General features: G+C 34.0%; 1 protein-coding gene across 11 annotated transcripts in view; it reads right to left on the bottom strand.

Moving 5' to 3' along the window:
* Positions 1 to 23565, bottom strand: part of STRN3 (striatin 3) — a 113833-nt gene that overhangs the window by 4652 nt on the left and 85616 nt on the right. For 8 of the 11 annotated variants that reach the window (XM_073800575.1, XM_019924076.3, XM_019924075.3 and 5 more), the window contains 8 exons: positions 17709 to 17846; positions 13411 to 13544; positions 11916 to 12091; positions 11680 to 11727; positions 11258 to 11379; positions 7550 to 7717; positions 6174 to 6314; positions 2729 to 2836 (listed from right to left, as the gene is read on the bottom strand). In XM_073800575.1, the coding sequence (XP_073656676.1) occupies positions 2729 to 2836; positions 6174 to 6314; positions 7550 to 7717; positions 11258 to 11379; positions 11680 to 11727; positions 11916 to 12091; positions 13411 to 13544; positions 17709 to 17846 (1035 nt within the window). The remainder of the gene's footprint in view (positions 1 to 2728; positions 2837 to 6173; positions 6315 to 7549; positions 7718 to 11257; positions 11380 to 11679; positions 11728 to 11915; positions 12092 to 13410; positions 13545 to 17708; positions 17847 to 23565) is intronic. The other 3 variants (XM_019924078.3, XM_073800578.1, XM_019924080.3) reach the window with 1 other exon arrangement.

Here is a 23565-nt window from a genome sequence, read left to right as displayed (position 1 = left end):
TTGTACTACACCTTCTCCCAGATTCACCCACTAGCCAAGTCTCTTGAGCACAGCACATATGCAATTCCTATTTGTCCCTCTACCAAAATTTTAAAAATCATGAGCCCTGAAGATCTCTCTGGAACAAACAGTACAAATTGAAAGTTTTAAAGTCAAGGGTCTACCATATAGTGTGACTTGAATACTCTTTCTAAACCAATATTGCAAACCCCTGCTCAAATATTCAAGTGGTTTTCATAGTGCAAAGTGTAAACAAAGATCCATTATTCTTAGCCTGGCTCTGAAAAGTTCACCTCAATAGTTTCTGCTTTCCTTTTCCAAACTTACGTCTCTGGTTTTGCCTATAAGAAACTTCTGTTCCAGCCCAAGTCCCCACTGCTGTGCCTCTACTCAAAATATGCCCTTATATGGAATTTCCTATTTTCTTCACTTAAAAACAAACAAACAAACAAACACCTTACCATTCTTTCAAGGAAACACCCAAACCTTCACTCTATGAAGACTCCTTTATCCTACTGCATTATGCATGAGTGTGTGCATGTATGAGCGTGTGCACACCCACACACACTATTTTCCCCAGACAATAAGCCCTCAGAAAGCAGAAACAACATCTTATACATGATAGTAGCCAGTGCAGTGCGAAATACTAAATATACTTTCATTGTTAAAATCTAAATACTTACTGAGTCCATTCATACTATCAATTTCTATGTTTCAGATAAAAAAAAATTCAAGGGCTTCCCTGGTGGCACAATGGTTAAGAATCCGCCTGCCAATGCAGGGGACATGGGTTTGAGCCCTGGTCCGGGAAGATCCCATGTGCCGCGGAGCAACTAAGCCCGTGCGCCACAACTACTGAGCCTGCACTCTAGAGTCCATGAGCCACAACTGCTGAACCTGCATGCCACAACTACTGAAGCCTGTGCACCCTAGAGCCCGTGCTCTGCAACAACAGAAGCCACCGCGATGAGAAGCCCACGCACCGCAACAAAGAGTAGCCCCCGCTCGCCGCAACTAGAGAAAGCCCGTGCAGCAACAAAGACCCAACGCAGCAATAAATAAATAAATAAATTTATTTTAAAAAAAATTTCAAGAAACTTACTATTAATTTGATAGAATAATACCCTATTATTAACAACTTAGCTAACCATCAACACCAGTTATCGGGATATTCTAGTTTATCACATTTAAATAAATTACCACTTTTCAAAGAAGACTTTAAAACAATACATCTCAACTCAATTTACAGTTTAATTTAACTCAAGTGTTGTATGTGTGTGTATCTGTGTGTATGAGAGACAGAAAATGAGAGACAGAGATTTTCCATTGTTTAGAGCCTGTTGCTTCAATTATCTTCACATTACAAATAAGGTACTAGCTGGTTAACACCAAGAATTAATTGGTAGAATTTGTAAACAATTTAAAAGGCTATAGGCTCCTTATTTCTGATTTCTGCCAGTAAAACAGCTCTAGAGACTCACTTTTTGCTTTTAATATAACCACTAAAATTCCTGAACCTTCCCTTACAAATATAAATCTTCAATAATTAATGAAAGGAATCTTTTTAGAAATACAGTAAAGGAAATTATCTCTTTGCTCTTGCAGCAGTGGAAGATGTTTAGGCTTCATAAAAATGTTTAAAGAATTGATTTGATAAGGTGTTAACTGAGAACATTCACATGAATATGAATCTTCTTTCCTGTGCAATATATAGACCTGTGAATATCCATTCTCTTCTCAACTTGTCCTACTGAGTTAAAAGGAACCTCTGTCCATGAAAAGTGTTATTTGAGCAAAGATATTTATGTAAGACTGTAAAGATTAAAAATTATGACCATGTCCTATACAACCTTCAAAGAGAAATCTGTAGTTCTAATTTGCTGTCTTGCTTGATAATTTGTTGTCCTGCAAAAATGTTGCAATTAACATTTAAGTTTCTTATTTGAAGTCCTTCAATATCCCTCTAATCATTTTAGCTCCTCAAAGAAGCCTCTCTTAGCTATCAGACTTTTCCTGAAAGAGAGCAAACAGTACTTTATGTAGCATTCTAGGTAATAACAGATGAGACAGAGGCCCTTAAACAAACAATTCTATGGCCAAATTAAAATTTGATTTTTCTATATAATTGGTATGTTTTCCTTACAACAAGAAATAGAGGAGGGCTTCCCTGGTGGCGCAGTGGTTGAGAGTCCGCCTGCCAATGCAGGGGACACGGGTTCGTGCCCCGGTTCGGGAAGATCCCACATGCCGTGGAGCGGCTGGGCCCGTGAGCCTGCGCGTCCGGAGCCTGTGCTCCGCAACAGGAGAGGCCACAACAGTGAGAGGCCCACGTACAGCAAAATAAAGAAAGAAAGAAAGAAAGAAAGAAAGAAAGAAATAGAGGAAAGATGACAATAAACAATTGACACTGTATCATCAATTCATCCACTGAGAAATAATTTTAAGGACATATTTGAAATGCCAAATACTAGAAAGAGATCTTTTCTGCTATACTAATTCACAACAGAATATAAAGAAAAAAAATTCAAATGAAAGGGTTTATAACTGTCATGAAATGAAGAAATCATAAGAGGTAAGCAAGGTATTATATATACTTAAGGATAAAAACTAACATATTATAAGTGTGCTACATTAAGTAAAGCAAAAATTTGAGTTAAATCAGTTTAACTTGGCAATTTTGAAGCCAAGAAGTCAATATCTTATATAGAAAATAAGATAACCTACTTACCCGTTTTATTGTCAAAAAATTTGATGTGTCTATCTTCATGAGCAGTTATTGTAACAGGAAGTGTGGGATGACTTACTACTCTGTTAATGTGATTACTGGATTGTAAACCTGAAAAATAAAGAATAATAATACACCAAAATTCAAACCATCAATGTAATGTGAAATCTAAAAAAGTACAAACAAGACAATATAAAATAAAAACAGGTTCACAGACACAGAAAAGAAATAGGTGGTTACCAGAGGGGAGGGGAGGGAGTGGCAGGGGAAGAGGTGAAGGGGATTATGAGGTACAAACCTCCAGTTATAAAATAAATAAGCCATGGTGATGTAATATACAGTAAGGAATATGGTCGATAATGTTTCAATAAATTTGTACGAGGAAAGATGGTTATTAGATTTATTGTGGTGATCATTTCATAATGTACGCAAATGTCAAATAATATGTAGTACACCTGACTTAATACTGTCCGTCAACTATATTTCAATTAAAAAAAAAAACAACAAATACTTCAATCAGAAGTTAAATGATGGCCTTTTTAGTCTTACCAAAAAATAAAAATCACTAACAACTAAAGCTTTTATACATAAAGCAAAAAATCTAAGAAATAAAACTAGAGCTCTAGAGAGATACAATTTCTTACAATACGTGTAAGCTAGCATGCCCTATAATATAAATGGATAGTACTAGGCTCAAGTTTAGAAAAAAGTTAGAAGTATTTTATTATTTTATTTATTGTTTCTTTTGCGGTACGCGGGCCTCTCACTGTTGTGGCTTCTGCCGCTGTGGAGCACAGGCTCCGGACGTGCAGGCTCAGCGGCCATGGCTCATGGGCCCAGCCGCTCCGCAGCATGTGGGATCTTCCCGGACCGGGGCACGAACCCGTGTCCCCTGCATTGGCAGGTGGACTCTCAACCACTGCGCCACCAGGGAAGCCCCGAAGTTTGAAGTATTTTAATTTAGACTGTCAATATAGGTGGTTTAGAATTTTTAAAAGACCCACAAATCATTGCTTTTAGTAAACAGCCCATAAAAGAATTGGAGGCAATTAATAAAGAAAAAATTCATAAGTGATAATTAGATGTTTGCAAGAACCACCCACATCCCACCCACACTGACAAAAAACCAGAGAACTGGAATTAATGTTCTTAGGAATGAGACCTTTTCTTTACTACCAAGTTCTTAATTTTTGATTAGATTAGTGATGAGGAAGAAAAGAGAGAGATCAAAACAAATGGGAAGGGACTTCCCTGGTGGTCCAGTGGTTAAGAATCCGCCTCCCAACGCAGGGGACATGGGTTCGATCCCTGGTCAGGGAACTAAGATCCCACATGCCATGAGGCAACTAAGCCTGCGCGCTGCAAGAAGAGCCTGTGCACTGCAATGAAAGATCCCACGTGCCGCAACTAAGACCCGAGGCAGCCAAATAGATAAATTATTTAAAAAAAAAGGGAAAATATTGTCAACATTTATTAGACTAAGTAAATCAATCATTCTACATGTATACAAGAACTCTTAACTGAACTTAAACACATTGAAAAAAATAATCTATGTAAGAGGAAGAAGGGGACTTGGGTTGAAAAGACACTTTGGGTATAATGTGGTTTGAGATTTGACCATGGAACCATTTAAATGTTTTCTATAATTATAAAATGACTTTTAAAAGAGCAGTCATGAAAAATCAAACAAATGAAACTTAACGATAAAATTAAATGAACTTAACCATATATCCAATCGGCAGTATAAGCACAAAGAAATGAACTACTTCAAGTGACTTTTTAAAGCACAGTAATTAGACTGTCCGACACTAGTAGACTATACCCTATTATCAGTAATGATACTGTTGGTGGTGTTGCTATTATTATTCTGAGATGACTGTATCTGTACTGTGAGATAAATCAAACAAGAAATTATGATGATTTTGCTGAGAACCAAGAGTTTCAACATTGTTAAAATGAGATAAAGATACGAAATCAATGAGATAAAGATATGAAATCAATGAGATAAATCTGAATTAGAATTGGAAGTATTTGTATAAATTTATCAGTCTTTTTCTTTATTAAAAATGTATTTCTAGCTCTGTCCACTGAAAAAGTCTAAACCAATGACCAACTCAAGAGACATGAAAGCCATGGCGACTGACTCAATAGCACAGCACCTATCTTGTAGTCTCTAAATGCCATTTTCCACTAAAAGAAACCATGGCTCCTTAGAGAAATGGCTGATTTCAGATCTGGGGTGCAAAGTGAACAAGATGAACCTAGAACACCTTGTCATCTCAGAAGGCAAGAAAACCATCAACAACTAACAGGGTCATGTCAAAAGGAGGACTCAGAAGCCAAGCTGAATAAGCTCTCACTGGCCAAAGATGAAATAATCGGAGTAGCAATAAAGATAATACCTGCAACAGACTGAAATACATAAAATACATTTATATCCAAGAAAGATTATAATGATAATAAAACCAAACAATACCCAAAAGACTCACTGGTCACCTTTGGAGGATGCTAGGGAACTACCTCATCATTTTAAAGCAATCATTTATCTTGCTTTTCCTTTATAACTACTAACTCCAGGTAACCAAATTACTGATGAGAGGTGTTCCTTTTTATAGAAGCATTCTAGCTAATAATGGAGAAGAAATGACAAAATTAGAAAATAATTTTTCAGCAGTTAATGAATTAATGGACCCAAGCAATGAATGGAAACATAAGAAAAAGATACACCAGACAATATTTACTTCTGAAAAAAGTGCAGATTACTATGAAATAATCTTGCGAAAAACACTTATAAACTTTAAAATGAAGACAAATAAAAACATTGAACCTGAATTTGAATAAGCCTCTAGATCCACAAACAATTTACAGGAAATAAAGTGAATAGAGGAGCGCATTAAATGATACCACAAGGACGTAACTGGCAAAATCCAAACTATGGGAAACTATAGGACAAACTACCTAATTTCTTCAATTAAAAAATGCAAGGGAAATAAAAGAGATGGAGGGGGAACCTACAGATGAAAAGAGACCTGAGAGACTTACCAACCAATCACAATGCATGGGCCTTATTTGGATCCCTATTTGAATAAACTGTAAAATACATACACATCCTATACTTACAACCTTGGCCATTTACACATAATTAATGGAGCTGGATGATGAGTTCATTTGGTTCATTATATTTTCTCTACTTTCACATGTATCTTCATTAAAAACTTAATTAATTCACTTGCTTTCTTTTACCTTTACATTGCTCTACTCACTTCTCTGTCCCCACATATTCACCCAAGCTTTTAAGCATAATTTGAGGAAACAGCAGAAATAATAAGTATACAGTGAAAGTAATTATTTTTCCATCCTAAATACAGTCAAAATATAAAAATTGAAAGGTTACCCAACTATTGTGAAATAATCCTTTTTAAGGTTCCAACCTTACCAGAAAACTTACCAGAATCTATCTGTGATGAAAGCATCACCAATGACTGTGATGTTTCTAAATCATAAATTACTGTACTACCAGTGTTGAAAGAAGTCACCATATGAGCTGGATCACAGCCTATAAAGTCAACCGATGTAGGTATTCCATGCTCTGAAGGGAGCACAAAGAGACACAGTGTAAACACAATAATTTAGAAATCTCTGATTTTCTAGTAAGAAAAAGGAATTTGAATATTCTTGAAATAATGTTAATAATGAAAAAGAAAGCAATTATGTTAGGATGGTAAGATATAATGGGTAACTTTTCCTCAATTATTAGGAGTTTTTATAACATTATAAGAAAAATATAGCTAGAAGGCTCTTAAAGTAAGAGTAGATATATACAAAAATTATTGTTCTCCTATGCATTTTCTTCTGAGAGAGAAAAAAAACCCTAGGTTAGTTTACTGGCCCACTTGCAATTTTATTTCTTCCTGTAAAATGATAAAATAGCATTCTCACATCACTGTCTTGGGAGACTGTTCACCTGTCTGAGACTGGAAGCCTTATCAAATAGCTAATACAAGTCAAATTTTTGGATCTGTGAAAATGAAGGTTTGGACTTTGGAATGCACTGATGCAGTACTATCCTAAAGTGTCCCAAGCAGCAGTTTTGCTCTTTAACATATTAAATTCAACTGTCCAGATCAATGCAGAACTACGTGAAATCTGGAGTAAGCAATTAATTACCTGGATGAAGCAAGAAACAAATTATCTAAATGAATTTTCACCTCAAAAGCTTATTTAGGCAATTCAAAAATTAGTAGAATCACTAAGGTATCTAGAGACCCAACAAAATTAAGCGTTAAGTGTTCATCTAAAATGTTTTAAAACAAAAAATTATTTTTAGTAAAAATAAAAGGTATGATTTTAAAAAATTACTTGTGTAACTCAGTTTGCACTTCCCAGTTAAGGGTGCTATTTCAATGATTATGGCTAGACTTCTCAACCAGTGTGCTCATATGTGGTTTATAGGTATGCTTGAGACTGTGATCCCTTCAATCTTTGTAAGCAGCCACTTGGATGGAGTTGGTGGAGGGCCTCCTGCTGTTCCTGTAAGTAGCCTCGTTTGTCTACTCTACTGTCACATACAAATAATTCTATTCTTCACATAGGACATGTCCTGAAAATGGTCAAAAAAAGCACTGAGCTACAGGATATACTTGCAAAGCACCTTTCTTATTTATAAAAAAAATGACTAGGAATAAAAAAGATTATCACAGCTTTATAAATTTTTTTCAATTATCTCTTTAAGCAGTCAGGAAATAGTAAATCAACTACTTTGTCTTTTTTATCTTCCAAATTTTTAAAAAATTAACTTTTTTCAAAGAGGCAAAATTTACTCACCCTTGTCTCCATTGTAAGTGCAAATACATGGCAATTTTTCTTGTGGATTCCATAATCTAACAGTGCCATCTGCTGAACATGACAGTAATTGATTTTTTATGCCACTATAAGCAAGACCCCAGACAGCATCTGTATGAGCAACTAAAGTGCCAGCTAGAACATTTGGCTCTGTAACAAAAGAAACAAATAAAAGTTAGCTGAAAGAAGTTTTAAAAAAATGCTTTTGTATATAAAGATAACTTACTACATAATTAAGTATAAAGACTACACATACGGTCATAATAAGATAAACCAAAGTGCACATAGCCATCTCTATGTTGTGGAGTTATGGGTTATTTTTATTTCCCTTTCCAATACTTGCCTATAATTTTGCAATTTTCTAAAAGGAAAGCACACTTAAAAAAACCAAACAAAAACAGCATTATGGAGATGTAACTCCCATGTCATAGAAACCACCAATTTAAAGTGTCAGTTAAATGGTTTTTAGTATATTCAACAAGTTGTGCAATCATCACATCAACATTAGGACACCTTCATTGCTTGTTAGCTATTTCCCCCCAATCTTCCTCTCTGCCTTTCTGCAGCCCTAGGCAACCATTATTCTACTTTGCTTCTATAAATTTGCCTATTCTGGACATTTTACACAAATAGCTTTTTGTGACTTCTTTCACTTAGTGTAATGTTTTCAAGGTCCATCCACGTTGTAGCATGTATCAGTGCATTTCCTTTTATTGCCAAATAATGTTCCAGTGTATGGATATACTACATTTTACTTATCCACATCTGATAGACAATGGGGGCTAATAACATTGAACATCATTTGTCCTACAATCCTGTTTCTCTACTAAATTCCCACTTTCCACAGATATTTCTCATCATCTCTGCAATACTCACAGTTCGTAACCTCCCTTACTCATGAATGATTCTCTCTCATACTTCACTGGGGAAATACAGAGTTGAAATAGAAACTTTTCCCCTACCTTTCTGTCACCCAACCTATAAATCTACTTGTATCTAAAACCATCTTCTCCGTGTTTCCAGATACAACTAAGGAATTATCCTCCTTCCCTCAAAAGGCTAATTCCACCAGGTATTCTGGATTCCATTCAACACACTAACTTGCTTTCATGTTTAGTTTTTCTACTACACAGATTATCTTCCTCCCTGGGATCATTACCACAGCAAACGAATATGCTCCAAAATCTCTCAACCTAATAAACAAACCTTACACCACCCTTCCACCAAATAATAGAAAACCATATTGAGTAAATGTGCTTTCTTACCTCCCATTTACTCTCTAAATCACTCCAATACCATCACCACACCAAAACAACCCTTGCTAAAATCACCAATGTCAAAGTCTATTCTATCAAATTTAATAACATTTCCCTTCCTTCCTTCCTCCTTTCCCTTCTTCTCATCACAGTGCCTTTTCATCCATAGAGTGTACCTTGAAAGGTCATCCAGAGGTCCCTTTACCTTTTGGTCTTAGCCCCAACATCCAACCTCTGTCTGGCCCAAACCTGGACATCTATTTGTTACTTATAAAAAAGAACCTTCCTATCTTTATATTATTAGACCTCTAAGCAACATTTGAAAGTGCATACCATTTCTTCTCAAAATGGTATGCTTGCATGATTCCACATTTTCCTGGACACCCTCCTACCTCACAGGCCATGCCTTCTTAGTTTTTTTGTTTGGCTCTCTTGCTCTAGCCACCCCACCTGCCATGTCAGAGCTCCTCAGGATTTTGCCTTCTCTTCCTACCCTATACAACACATTCTCCCTATGTAATGCCACCCATTCTCATCTTGACACTGATGGTACCTACTTGATATTGCCATCTCTTAACATGCATAAAACCCCAAACTCAGCATCCTTTATCTTCTCACACCTGTTCTGTTCCCATTCAATATGCTACCATCGTACACTCAGTTGCTAATGTCAAAAATGCAGGTGTGGTAATGAAAAAGTTCTGAATTAGATAGTGGTAATGACTGCACAACCCTGTGAATATGGTAAAAACTACTGAACTGTGCACTTCAAAAGGGTGAATCTTATCATATGTGAATTATACTTCAATAAAGCTGTTAAAAAATAAACAAGAGTCACTCATCCATCACTATATCCACTCAACCCAATTTATCAATAGATTCTGTCTGTTCTACCCTATCTCCCCAGTATGTCTTAAATCTATTTCTCTCCAACTGCTCTACTACCCACTCTAATCTTGGCAACATCATCTCTCACCTAGTCTATCAGATCACTATGTTACAACTTTACAACTTCACATTGGTATTCCTTTCTCCACTCTTCCCACCCCCAATCTATTCTCCTTGCAACAGGCAGAGTTATCTTTTTAAACCCTACATTTCCAACTTGCTTCCTGGCTTAAAACTCTTTACTAAAAGTTAACTTTGTTCTTCAGATTTTGGCTTGAATGTGATTATTTTAGACTATATCTAAAGAAGACTTTGGCTGTTACTCTCTCTCATAGTACTGTATCTTCATACCACTTACCACAATTTGTAACTATCCATCCCCTTGTTTGTGTTTAAAGTCTAATTTTTTCTATCAGACTAATTCTTATTTGCTGTATGCTTGACATCTGGCAAATTTAGGCACCAAGTGTGTGTTAAATAAAAAGACCAAAGAGCTCTTAAATTCTTTTTTGAAAAAATATTAACATTTATTTGGCTTTGCTGGTTGCGGCACACAGGATCTTTGTTGCAGCGAGTGGGATCTTTAGTTGTGGCATGTGAACTCTTAGTTGTGGCACGTGGGATCTAGTTCCCTGGCCAGGGATCAAACCCAGGCCCCCAGCATTGGGAGTGCAGAGTCTTCAACACTGGACCACCAGGGAAGTCCTTTAAATTCTTTTTAAATGAACCAACCATTAAGTAGACAACTATTTAACCATTCTCATACTAATAAACGTTCATTTTGTTTTAATTTTTTATAATTACAAACAATGCCTTTGTAAATATATTTGAATACATGTGCAGGTATTTGTTAGCCAGATTCTAAAAATGGCACTTGGGAATAGAAGTTTTTTTTTTTAATTAAGGAATTTTTTGTCCCTCAAGTTGACAGATTTATATTCCCTTATGTCCCTAATTTGTTTCTGTCGTCTCCCACTAAATATTTTTTGAACTACATAAAGTATTTAAGTTTTAAAAATTATTCCCTAAATTAAATTTTATTCTCCTTTCTGTAACTAGTACTGAAATTAATGTTTGAATTAATACAGTTTTTAATTTTTGAACACCATAGAGGAAGTACCAACTTGCAGGCTAAAATATTCATGGCATGATATTTCTTAATTTTTCTCTTTAATAAAAGCACATTACTAGTAAATGGAAGGACTAAATGAAGAGACTAATACATATTTAAATAATCTTATAATATTTGAGGTGATTATTTTTGTCAGCCCCATTCACTTTAAAAAAGACATCTTGAAGCCTTCCCTGGTGGCGCAGTGGTTGAGAGTCCGCCTGCCGATGCAGGGGACACGGGTTCGTGCCCCGGTCCGGGAAGATCCCACATGCCGCAGAGCGGCTGGGCCCGTGAGCCATGGCCAGAGTCTGCGCGTCCGGAGCCTGTGCTCCACAATGGGAGAGGCCACAACAGTGAAAGGCCCGCATACCACAAAAAAAAAAAAGAAAAAAAAGAAAGAAAAAAAAAAGACATCTTGAGACTTTTACTTACCATATGTATCATATGGATCCACATTAGGACTAGGCATATTCCACCACTGGATAGTTGCATCAATACCACCACTAAAACACTGTTCTCCATTAGAACTAATAGCTAATGATAGAACAGGACCACTATTATAGGAAAAGAGGAAAGAAATTACTTATAAAGCCTAAGAAGAAACTCACATCTGCATCCCCCCAACCTCTCTCTAAATTTATGTGGTATCTAAAACTGTTTAGGTAAACATGTACATTTGAACAGTACTGATTATATTCTCACTAATACAATTATTAATCAAATGAAATATTGTTCAGTATGTCTTTCCTAACATAAAACAAACATTATGAGAAAATTATAAGGTTTTACAATTGATAAATAATAATTAACAATAACTATGGTTGTTAATTAAGTCCTAATTCAATAAAACTTACATGTGGGCCCTAAATGTGTAGATAGGCTCTACATCTAAAGAGGCACTCCTAAAAGAAGGGGAAAAAAAGGGTGGGGGGGGGAGAAGATAAATAATGGTAAATCACTGGTTGATATACAAGGGTCATTAGGAAAGATCAAATGAGTACATAAAAGATATGGGACCATAAAGAATAATAATTATTTATAATTAGCAAATTTGGAAGGAAAAAGAATAGGCTAACATTAAAATACTTGCTTTTTGGCAGGAACTGTTTTTTGCAAGTTCCATAGTTTCAGAGTATGGTCCTCAGAGGCAGTAACCAGCACAGGTTCTACAGGATGAAAAGCTAATGCCCGTACTCCATCAAAATGGCTACGTAGTGTATACTTGGGATTCCATGTCTTTCGAAAGGCATCTTTATTGGCAGGCAACTAAAAAGAAAGAGTGCAATATTTAGTGGTAAAAGTAGTTAACTGATAGGCATGTGGAATTTTTGTTTGTTTTGGAGTGTTTAAAATATATATTCAAAACTGCTTTGCTAAAATAAAATGTCCAGCGGAAATTTAGTATACCTTAAAAACTTTATAACAAATCTTTATCATTTAATAAGAACTAAGAAGAATAATTTCATTAGCTTTCAAATACTTAGATCAAATGAGTCCCTTAATCTGTTTTACCTAATCATCAGGGTAAACCCAAAGTCCTATTAAACATCAAATGAGAACAAAAACAAAACAACTACCATGCTGCAATACTTTACATGAAAACAATAAAAATTATATAAATTACTACTAAAAATCCAAGGGTGCAACATTAACAATACAGCTGTCATTTAGAAAATCAGCATGTGATATTTTTCAAGGCATCAAGTTAAAGTACTTTCCAAAAGTCTGAACTAAAGACACTTTATTGATATTGATAAGAGGTTAATCTTTTTACCTTCATTTCTCCATCTGTAAAGACAGGCTGTGAAACCACTTCTAAAGTAGTCAAAAGTTTATTGGAATTTAGTTGCTTATATACTTTAAAAGTATTAATGAGAATAATCCAGCCCACCAAGGCTGATGTCTCTAAAAAAGCATGCTAACGTAAGTATAAAATGTAGAAAAAAGGACTTTGTTATGAAAGGAAAAAAATTAATTTGCTGAAAAACTGCAAATACACTAATACAAAATCTAAGCAAGTACAGTTAACTCTCGATTGAGTGTTTATTGTCTATAAAAAATTTAACCCAAGACTAGTTTCACCTCTAACACTGTCCTTCCCACGTCCTCTCCATCCTCTCCCCATCCCTCAAGTGAAGGACTAAATATTCAGGAAATGACAAACTAACTCTAACATTATCCTTTAAAAAAAAAGTTCAACAATAAAACGTGCTTTTTAAGAATTATCCTGAAGGCAAATAAGTGATTCAGGTTACCTATTTTTCTCTTAACAGCAAAATATGGCTTAATTTGAGTAGGTAATTGAGAGTTGACTACTCAGTTAGATATTTATCAACCAATATTTTAAGGTAATCAATCACCCCAAACTCCTAACTAATCCACCACAATACCTAAGAAAAAATTTAAACACCACAAAGAAAGTAGTTATAAGAAAAAAACTACATGTCACTTCAAATAAACACAATGTCACACTTAAACTTATCTTTTCCATGCACCTTGACATTAATTCTGTTTTATAAGTGTTTCCAAAAAATAAGGAGCCTTCTATTAAATCATTAAAAAATTAAAAATAAAACTGCACTTACATCATAACTATAGTCTGCATCATTTGTTACCGTCAAGTCTGCAAGGTCTCCAAGGCCCAGTACACTTAACAAAACATCATCAGAACCCATAATAAATGACTTGCCTCCTCCAGATGGAAACGTTATTGGTTCAGCTATAAAGAACAAAACCGCTTCTTAAATGCTGAAAAATCATACAGTACAAGACAATATTGTGGGGGAAATGTAAGCACTTAACAGTTACAATATTCAGTAATATAATTAATTTTTTTCCCACTTCCCTCATTTCTTCCACTCAAAAAATCCTATTACTGTGTAGTAATAAACAAGTGTTTATTTTGGAACTGAACATAATTTCCCACAAATCAAATGTGCACTAAGATATATTATTTCAGGGTGGGAGGTGGGGCACAAAAGCTTTGTCTATTTACATCACTTATCACTTTGGTACAACTGTAATTATAGTATTTTTAAAACATAATAGGTTGTTGCTAAGTCCTTTTGCTTTCTATCATATTTGCTTGAAAGTGCTAGGTATTCTAGTCCCTGGTAAAAATTAATATAAGTATTCACATGTAAATAGTTTCCAGTCTGCAATACAGTGTATCAGCTTACTGAAGTGAAGCCTTAAATTGCTCAGATTTCTTCAGTAACAGCAATGGTCTAGGAAAAGGGCAGTTCTACCATCACTGTCCGTTTTCTTTCCCCAAAAGGTTAATGTATGTGATCTTCAGAATGGCTTCCAGCTTTCAAACTTTGACTATGTTTTTTTATTTTAACTTCCCTTTTATTTACCATTATACTTCTAAAATAAAATAACTAATCTATACTGACTATGGATAGCACTTTAAACTTCTGATACTTGGACCAATTAAAATCAAACACTGCCATAATTAGAATAACTACACTACTATAAATTTTGCTATTACAGTTATAGTATAAGCAATAATTCTCCGTATCATTTCAAACATGCTTTGAAAGCAAAATTTTAATCTTAAAATACAAGGGGAAAGTACATAAATCATTGTAATACAAAACAACTCAACATATCAATACATATTTAAAATCCATGAGCAAATTTAAAAGGGAAACATAAAAATTCAAGCTATTTATCAATTTTGAAAAATTCCTATAAAAGATGATGATATAAATTTAATACACTATAGGAAACATAACAGATGTCATAAAACTTGTCAGTCATCACTAATACTACTGAAAATATTCTGAGAAGATACAAGTCAACTTCTCCTAGATATATACTATGGCAAAAGTAAAATTCATCCTTACTTAGAATATCTTATTATTTATTAAAGTAATCTGTAATATCAAAGTAAGCTATATAATTTGATTCAAATAGGGTCCTGAATGACATTCCTAAAATGAAGCTGTGTGTCAGCAACTGATATAGGGTAAATCAGAAAGAAAATACACATAGGGATAGTAGTATTTAATTAATTTTATAATGACTATACCTACTGAATCTAAATAATCTATAGCACTGATCCTTCCTATCACTATCTAGTATGCAGTTATTGGTAATACCAGAGCAGCTGAGAATTATAAAATCAATAGTTTAAAATTATGTTTAAGAACAATTATATAAAATTCATTAGGTATTACTTTCTCAAAGCATTTTTAGCCAGTACAAGGACATGTTTTTCTTTTAAGCTCAGAATTTGTTTCTAAGACAAGTTAGAACAAAATGCCACAATTCCTCCCACTCACAATTATACAAACACTCAATAACAGAACTTTTGATAAATGCCCAATAAAGTATTGGTAACTTTAACATGGTAACTAATTATTCTGCATTATTACATATTCTTTTTGCAGAGATATTTCTTATCAGTTACTGGCCAATTTAAGAGCATGTGAAGGGAAGTGTCTAAGCAATATTAGCTAGTTTTATTAGAGTTTTAGATTAACTGTATTAAATAAAAAGTATACCAATTTCTAATTAATCACATAACTACAGTTCTCTATCTCTATACACATATATCCATTTATATATAGCAAGCTATCCTGCTCACTCAGCATTTACTACATATACATCTCGGTGAAACAAATCTTTTAAGCTGTATTTCTCCTTTCCACAATCACCCATTACTGTGGCATATAGCAATCATAATAAATACTCAATTTATCTGCCCTTGTCTGTTTGCAGAGGGAATTAATTTCTATTCTATAAATTCATTTTATTAATGTTAACATAATTACCTATAGCACATGATTACATAAGCATAAAAATGTTATTAGCAATTCAAAGAAAAATTATTAAAAGGAACAGTTTTTAATGATATAAATTATGATACCTTTTATTAGATAGCCTAAAAGATTTCATCAAGCAATTTAAGAAAACTATTATCATATTAGCATTTCCCTTTACGGAAATCTTAGGGTCTACAAAACGAGGTCTTACAACAAGGTCCTTTGTGTACTTTTTAAATTAATCCTCCTTTTTTATGGACACTAATGACCAAGGAAACCTGTAGCTCACATATCAAACTCTTCCTATCTCCTTCAATTTTATCAAATCTAAAGAACACAGCTCAGTAACTGATTCCATCCATGCCAGTGGCAACATGGTATACCTTAAGTCTTAACTAAAAATTGTCTGAAATGTTGTAATGTGTATAAGTTTCTCTCCTTGAAAACAGATATTTTTTCTTTATACAATGAGGTATGACACGGCCTTCAACAGGAATGCATAAAGTTGGAGATGGCCACAGAAAATAAGAGATTATGAACTCTAATGTTCCCTTCTTAGCTCTAAGTCAAAGCTGAACTTGAATCTTTTTTAGTAACAAATTCTAATAATATTTACCCTTTAAAAAGTGTAATAATGTTATGCTTATCTTCCCACCCCCTAGACCTTCCACTATTAATAGTCAGATCACTGAGTTACTTTTTTTTCTTTAAAAAGCACAATTAGACACAAACATACATACAAGTTCTAAATTGGTTTTTGTGTAGCATGAGTCTTGACTGTTTTTTTCTATAGGTCATTGGTTTGAAACATTTAAAAGGGTCCCTAATTCCTGCTAATACGGCCTTGCCTTAAGCTGTAAAATCTGCAGTTTATGTACAGTGTTAACTACAAAAATTTTAGCAAGTTTTCCTATGCACTGTTTGGTAAACCATTACTAAATGCATAAAATGAAGAATAATGGAGCTGGTATATGCATTTTAGAAAATACTTCCTAAAGTAAAACAGGAAAATAGCTTAACAGTGGGAAAGAGATCTAGGAAAAAATCAATAGACTTTTACTTTTCCTGTTGCTTTTCATGCTTTAATATGTTTTGTTTTGTTTTTATTATTTTAGTGATTTTCTTTATCCTTCCTCAAATATCCCTAGATTATGATGAGTGGTAAATGCATGCAGAGATGATTGACTGTAAAGGAAAATGCAAAATTATTTAATTTTAAGGAAAATGTACTAGTAGAGAACCCTTAGAAGAGCATAAGATGTATTCAAAATTTTTTGACTGGGCTATCAAATTACCTTACAGAGCAAAAGCAGAAATATCAGTGAAATTCAATCTATATGCCAAATTATTAGATAATGGACTATCCTTTATATATATGTATTATATATCACAATAAACCTTTGGTAAGAATTCAGTCTCATTACTTACAATTATAATGATCTAGACCTAGATTTATCAATTACTCAAGTACATCTACATACCTTCAGCTAAAATCAATTATGGAAAAAAATGCCTAAATAGTATTTTCATTTCCTGTACATTTCTAATTTAGGCAAATTTTAGAAAATTAATTACAAGTAGTATATACCTAGCACCAGGTTAAAGAATAATGATGTTGCCTTATTCTAAAATGATTATATCAGGCAACTGTTTTATATATATATATAGAGAGAAATAATACATGTAAAGTTCCAAGCACAATCTCTGGCACTTAGTTGTCTCCTAATCAGTGACAGTTATTATTAGTTACTAAATGTAAGCAATATGACAAAATGACTAAATAGTTCTTGTCCATATGTACTATTTCAAGTCTACTATTTCTCTGCTACTAGAACTGTAAGCTAAAGTCACAGTTCAGAAAGGTACTTTGAAATGATATATGAAACAACTCCACCTAACACCAAAAACAAACAAAAAAATTATAAAGACACAGAAGCCAAAAATTTCAAAATCCCTTAGGACAATTACACCAAGAGCTTGCCCAACACCTTCTCTGAAGATCATATAAACTGATCATTTTAAAACAGCAGCAAGGTTATAATATTAAGGAGATGTGATTTGGAATTAATGTCTTCTGCAATGTAAATAAACATGACAGCTAAATTTTGTACCTTCCTCTGCTCTTGCACCTTCATGATCAGTTCTAGTAGAGGCTGACCTAGACTGATTTATGAATCCTGAAGGGATGAGGGGCAGCTCATCATCTCCCAGATCAGCTATCATGTCGTAGAATTTTGTCCTGTTGACCCCTGTAAATTAATGTCAGCAGCAGAGGTTCATGTAACAGCTACCGCTTGACTTGCTAGCAGCCTTAAAAACCTACTTACTAACAAAATAGGCTATTTTTAAGAAGTTCCAGTTATAAAAATCTCCAATAATCAAAGATGTCTTCAATTTTCCATACCAACCCCCCCAAATAATTTAAATATTTAAGATATTCACTATTTCTGTGGAGATACATATATACATAAAATTGAGTCTTCTGTCACACAACCAAAGTTCTAAGCTCACAGACACAGAAGGTACCATTAAAACAAAAAATTTTGGTGTTTAAGTTACCATTTAACAGTGTAAAGAATAAAACATGAGTTTTTCCAACATAATCCATTATTTTAAAACATTAACAAAGAAATTAGTACAAATGATTTTTATGAGGGTGCAACAAACAATTAACTTTCCCTGTGTTTATGTGGATATTTTCCTGCCATATTCACACAAATATGTCATTAACAAATCAACTCCAATTTTCCTCAAAATGTTTTTTCACTTTTCCCAAATTTGAAAAACCTGATTTACCCATGAGCTCTCTTAGTTTCTCATCATAGTATAAAAAGTCAGCATTGTCATAGGCCATAAGTTTAAGGAGAGAATTTCAGCTGTTGCATGGATAATTCAGGCCCAAATATGCAAAACTCAGTAGCATCTACAGTACTGTGGGATCTCTTTAAAACTGTGAAATTCAGAAATGACAGGAGAATCATTTCTCTTATGTATTTTGAAAGAAAATAGTTTTAAGAATGTCATAAAAAATAATTTGAAAAGACAAAAGAAAATGCTTTATAGTCAATATAAAGTGAAAACAATTAAAATAGGCAAATCCAAGGCCACACTTTATGACCTTATTTACTAATGTCAACATTAATGGACTAATTAGACTACATAATTATTAAATTTCACTATGGCTATGAGAATATTAGTAATTCTATAGGAACTATCATTCATTTATGTATCCCTAACAGAATGCCAGATAGTGAGATTATAAGGCTTAATGGAAATAGGTGGAATCTTATACATTTATTAACTCTATTTCACAGTAATCCCTAGCTTCTTAGAAACGCTTGAGCAACTCTACTGTACGCAAAATGTCAAGTAGTCTGAATTTCCTAAAGTAATTATAATGGAGAAAACTCAGTTATTATCTGAGGATTTTCCCCGACAATGAAGTGACTGTAAACAAATTCTCTAATAAATGAAAAACTGCCAACTGGATATCTAACCATCAGTGAAATTCAACATGAAAGAAGATGAATGTTATCCTTTCTCACAAAATAGCTCTCCTTTATAACTTTCCCACTTATGAGTACCAACATCATTGACTTGATTTCTGTTCTTAAAATTCTGCAACCACATCTTTTTTCTTTCTTTCTTTCTTTTTAATTTATATTTTTGGCTGTGTTGGGTCTTCATTGCCGCTCGTGGGCTTTCTCTAGTTGCGGCGAGCAGGGGCTACTCTTTGTTGCAGTGTGCGAGCTTCTCATTGTGGTGGCTTCTCTTGATGTGGAGCATGGGCTCTAGGCAAGTGGGCTTCAGCAGTTGTGGCACGCGGGCTCAGTAATTGTGGCTCGCGGGCTCCATAGTGCAGGGAAGCCCTGCACCCACACATTAAGAATTCCTTTTCAACTTATAAATGAGGAGGGGGGAGATCTGTTTTTAAATAGAAGCCTCCTTTAAACTATTCTTCAGGGACTTCCCTGGTGGCACAGTGGTTAAGAATCCGCCTGCCGACGCAGGGGACACAGGTTCGATCCCTGGTCTAGGAAGATCCCACATGCTGCAGAGCAACTAAGCCTGCACGTCACAACTACTGAAGCCTGCGCACCCTAGAGCCCGCAAGCCACAACTACTGAGCCCACGCGTCGCAACTACTAAAGCCCGTGCACTTTAGGACCCGTGAGCCACAACTACTGAGCCTGTGTGCCTAGAGCCTGTGCTCCGCAGCAAGAGAAGCCACCGCAGCAAGAGAAGCCACCGCAACGAGAAGCCCATGCACTGCAACAAAGAGTAGCCCCTGCTCGCCGCAACTAGAGAAAGCCCGCGCACAGCAACGAAGACCCAATGCAGCCAAAAGTAAATTTAAAAAATTAAAAATAAATAAAACATATTATAAAAAAATATTCTTCAGATTAATCTCTTTCTTGCTATTGACTTTATTCTAGTCAAAGCTTGCATTCTTATGAATTACTGCAGAAGGTTCCTAATTGGTTTTCCTCTCTTCCAGCTCCATTTGTCTTTAATCAAATTTGAATACTACAGCTAGATTAGTTTTCCAAAATTATCACATTTATCATATCATTCCTTACTCTGAAACCACAAACAGCACTTCAACACTCTTTGAATCAAAGCTAACTAAAATCTTGTACTTAACCCTATATGTGCTTCATATGCGCTGATCCTATTTTCCTAACCAATCTCATCTTTCAGTGCTCCACAATACAAATCTCCCTAATTTTCAAATCAGAGCAGTTTCCCTATAGTATCAATATTCACCAAGGTTCTTTCTACCATATTTTGTCATATCTGTCCTTACCTATCCCTTAGAAAGGTGAGAATACTTCCTGCACATACTTCCATCTCCTCTGTGAGCCTTTGTTGATCTTTCTCTGCTCACTCTTATCATACTTATGTATACCATAAATTTGACTTTATTAGATATTACTTATAAATAATTTCATCATATGATAGCTAAATATAATAAAGACAAGAAAAAGTTTTATCATTACAGGTAAGTCATATCTTCCTGAACACATGGACTGGGAAATATGGAAGAAAAGGAAAGCAGGAGACAACATGAAAGTTAATTAATGTTTAAACTGAGGATCCCAAATTATATAATTATTACTTTTTTTGGCTTGCATACTATAGCCAAACATTAGTTTCTGTTTGGCACAGTGGCAAGTTTAGGAAAGATAGGAATGTCCCTGCTTTAATTCTAGTTTCTCAAAAACTGCTAAAAGATGAAAGCAGATTTCTTAACCAGATGTAACAGTCCTATCTAGCACCTACTTTGTAGAACATCTTTCAACTAACTACATTTAATGCTCTTTCATTCTCTTTCTAAATCTATCCTGTATTCTAAATACAGTAATTGTAATGAAATGCAATTTCAAATAAAAAATTTGAAGTCTGATTAGCAATAATGAGAAAATTGTAATCATATTAGTGTAATAGAACGTTATACATAATATTATAAAAATATTCAACGGCATAATTGAAGACTCATTAGGTATTAATTAAACAAAAGTTGATTCTCAATTATTACTCTAATCTATAGAAGAAATACTCTTTCTAATTGTAACACCAAGAAAAACTGTCCTTTCACCACTATGAATAATAAAACAACCCATCTATCTCTTAACCACGACCATCAAGTCTATACAAATGCACAATCAAAAAAAAAGAGCACAATCATCTAAACAGATTCTAGGAAAACGAAAAACAGTATGCCATGTGTAAGCCAAACTATGGACTGACAACTGCTGTTAGTGTTTTTGTTTTTATTTTTTTTGTGTGTTAGTGTTTTTAAATTCACTCACAAACATACACACTCATGACATGAAATCTATCTTTCCATGACTCTATTAAGTAAAACAGTAATTTTTTTTCTTTTAACTGAATCTACTGTTTTCCCTTTCTCAATCTACTGTTCTCCCTTTGTTAATCAGCCTTATATTCTGAAGTGAAACCAAATGTTTAGCAGGCAATCTGGAGAAGATAAGTTTATTTTAGAATAAGATTTAGTTATGTCATGTTTGCTTGATCTGTTGTATTTTCTATCATCTTAATTAAAAGAAAGCTTTGACATGACAAAAGTCATCTTAAAAAAAATGACATCATAATATTAAGGAAAAAATAGTTTAGCTGCAAAGTGATTCTGCAGTTTAAAAATGTGTCCTCACTGAAAGAGCATCAAAATACTTTCTCCCCCTTGTGAAAATACCTGAATTATTTTCTTGGGGGAGAAAAAAAAGAGAAAGAAACCTGAGTTGAAGAGTGGTCTGTTTTAGAAGTGTGAAATTGAAGCCAGAAATATAAAACAACTGCGTTTCTTAGCTGAAAATAATATCCCTTAACTATGAAACAACTGTTCGTCTTTGATTTGATGCAAGAGAATAGTGAACAGTTTTATGGACTCTCTCCAAAACAGAAGCAGGTTAATCATCACAGTCATTTTATAGTATGTGCCAAGGTGCTTTTATAGGCTTACTGAAAGTTATTGCTACAAAATAATAATTTCACCTTAAATGTTCTAAAATGCCTAATATATAGATGATTGGACTTAAGTCACAATTTACAAAAATATTATATTCCCTCTTGACAGTCTGTCATCCTGAATCTGGAATAGCAAATGACAAATACTAATATGAAACTTTTTTTAAAAAAGGAAAACTAGAAAATGATCCAGGGATGCTCATTTATATGTGACTCTTTGAAACACAAATCTTTTGAAGAAAGGACACGAAATAATCTAATCTTCTTTATAAGCCTCAATTTTATAAGTATAAAACAGCATAGGAATAACAATAAGCAAGAATAAGACTATCTATTAAAGGAAAACATATTACAATCCACAATTTAAACTTTCCATGTTGAAAAACCAAAACAAATACCAAAGTCTTAAAAGATTTTTACCCTCCTCCTTCATATTCTAAATAAAGGTTCTAAATTTCAGATGCTTTACCCTTACTTCAGTTGCTATACACAGTGTGATTTTTGTTATTGATTTACATGTTTTTACTGAGACATAAAATACTGCAAAAAAGGAGACCATAGAAAGCTAGAAAAATCCTATCAAACCAAGATTTTGACAAAAGATTAATTCCGAACCCCCCCTCACTCCCTTTCCCAATTACAGAAAGCTTAGAAATTATTTAAAGATTACAGAAAACAGAGTTTTAGATTAGATAACAGTATTATATCACTTAATTCCCTGATTTTCCTCATTGTACTGTGGTCATATAGGAGAATGTGTTTGTGCTCAAGTAACATGCGCTAAGGTATCTAAGGAGCAACATGTCTACTACTTACTCAGTTTTCTGAACTGTTCAAAATAATAAAGGTACATATTTAAAGAGAGAAGGGATAAAGCAAATGTAGTAAAATGTTAACATTTAAAGAAACTGTGAAAGTGCATGGAATTCTTTACCCTATTCTTGCAACTTTTCCTTAAGTCTGAAGTTATGTCAAAATAAAAAGTTACAAGGAAAAGGAAGCTTAACCCTTCTGAAGCTTAAGACCAAAATAACTGTATCAAGTCTCTTTAGTTTCACGGTGTTGACTCTTAGAAATACTAATCAAAAAAGTAAGAAAAAGAAAAAGAAAATTAATACTGAATTGTATCTACAGTCCAAGGCAAGGATGTCACTTTTATTTTCTTTTGCCTTAGGTGGGAAAAATGAAGGGTGAAATGGAGTGAACAAACTGGAAGATAGATAAACATTAGCTTCCTGCCTCTTGATTTTAGAAGTCTTTCCATTTTTAATAGTCAAATCATGGTTGAGTCTTTACAAAGTTTAACAGCTGGCATTCTCACCACTTTTTTTCCCATTAAAAAAAAAAAGGCATTTAGATTGGATTATATCTGATTTCATATGGTAAAGTTAGCAAATAATTTTCTTCCCTTTAAGAAGCTGGAAAAAACTCTGTAGAAACTTAGTGCTATGATCCAACAGGTGTGATTCATTCACATTT

The sequence above is a fragment of the Tursiops truncatus genome, chromosome 2, assembly GCF_011762595.2.
Source record: "Tursiops truncatus isolate mTurTru1 chromosome 2, mTurTru1.mat.Y, whole genome shotgun sequence".
NCBI classification, from domain to species: domain Eukaryota; kingdom Metazoa; phylum Chordata; class Mammalia; order Artiodactyla; family Delphinidae; genus Tursiops; species Tursiops truncatus.
Note: the sequence above shows the minus strand (reverse complement) of the source record. Positions and strands in the feature narration are given on the sequence as shown.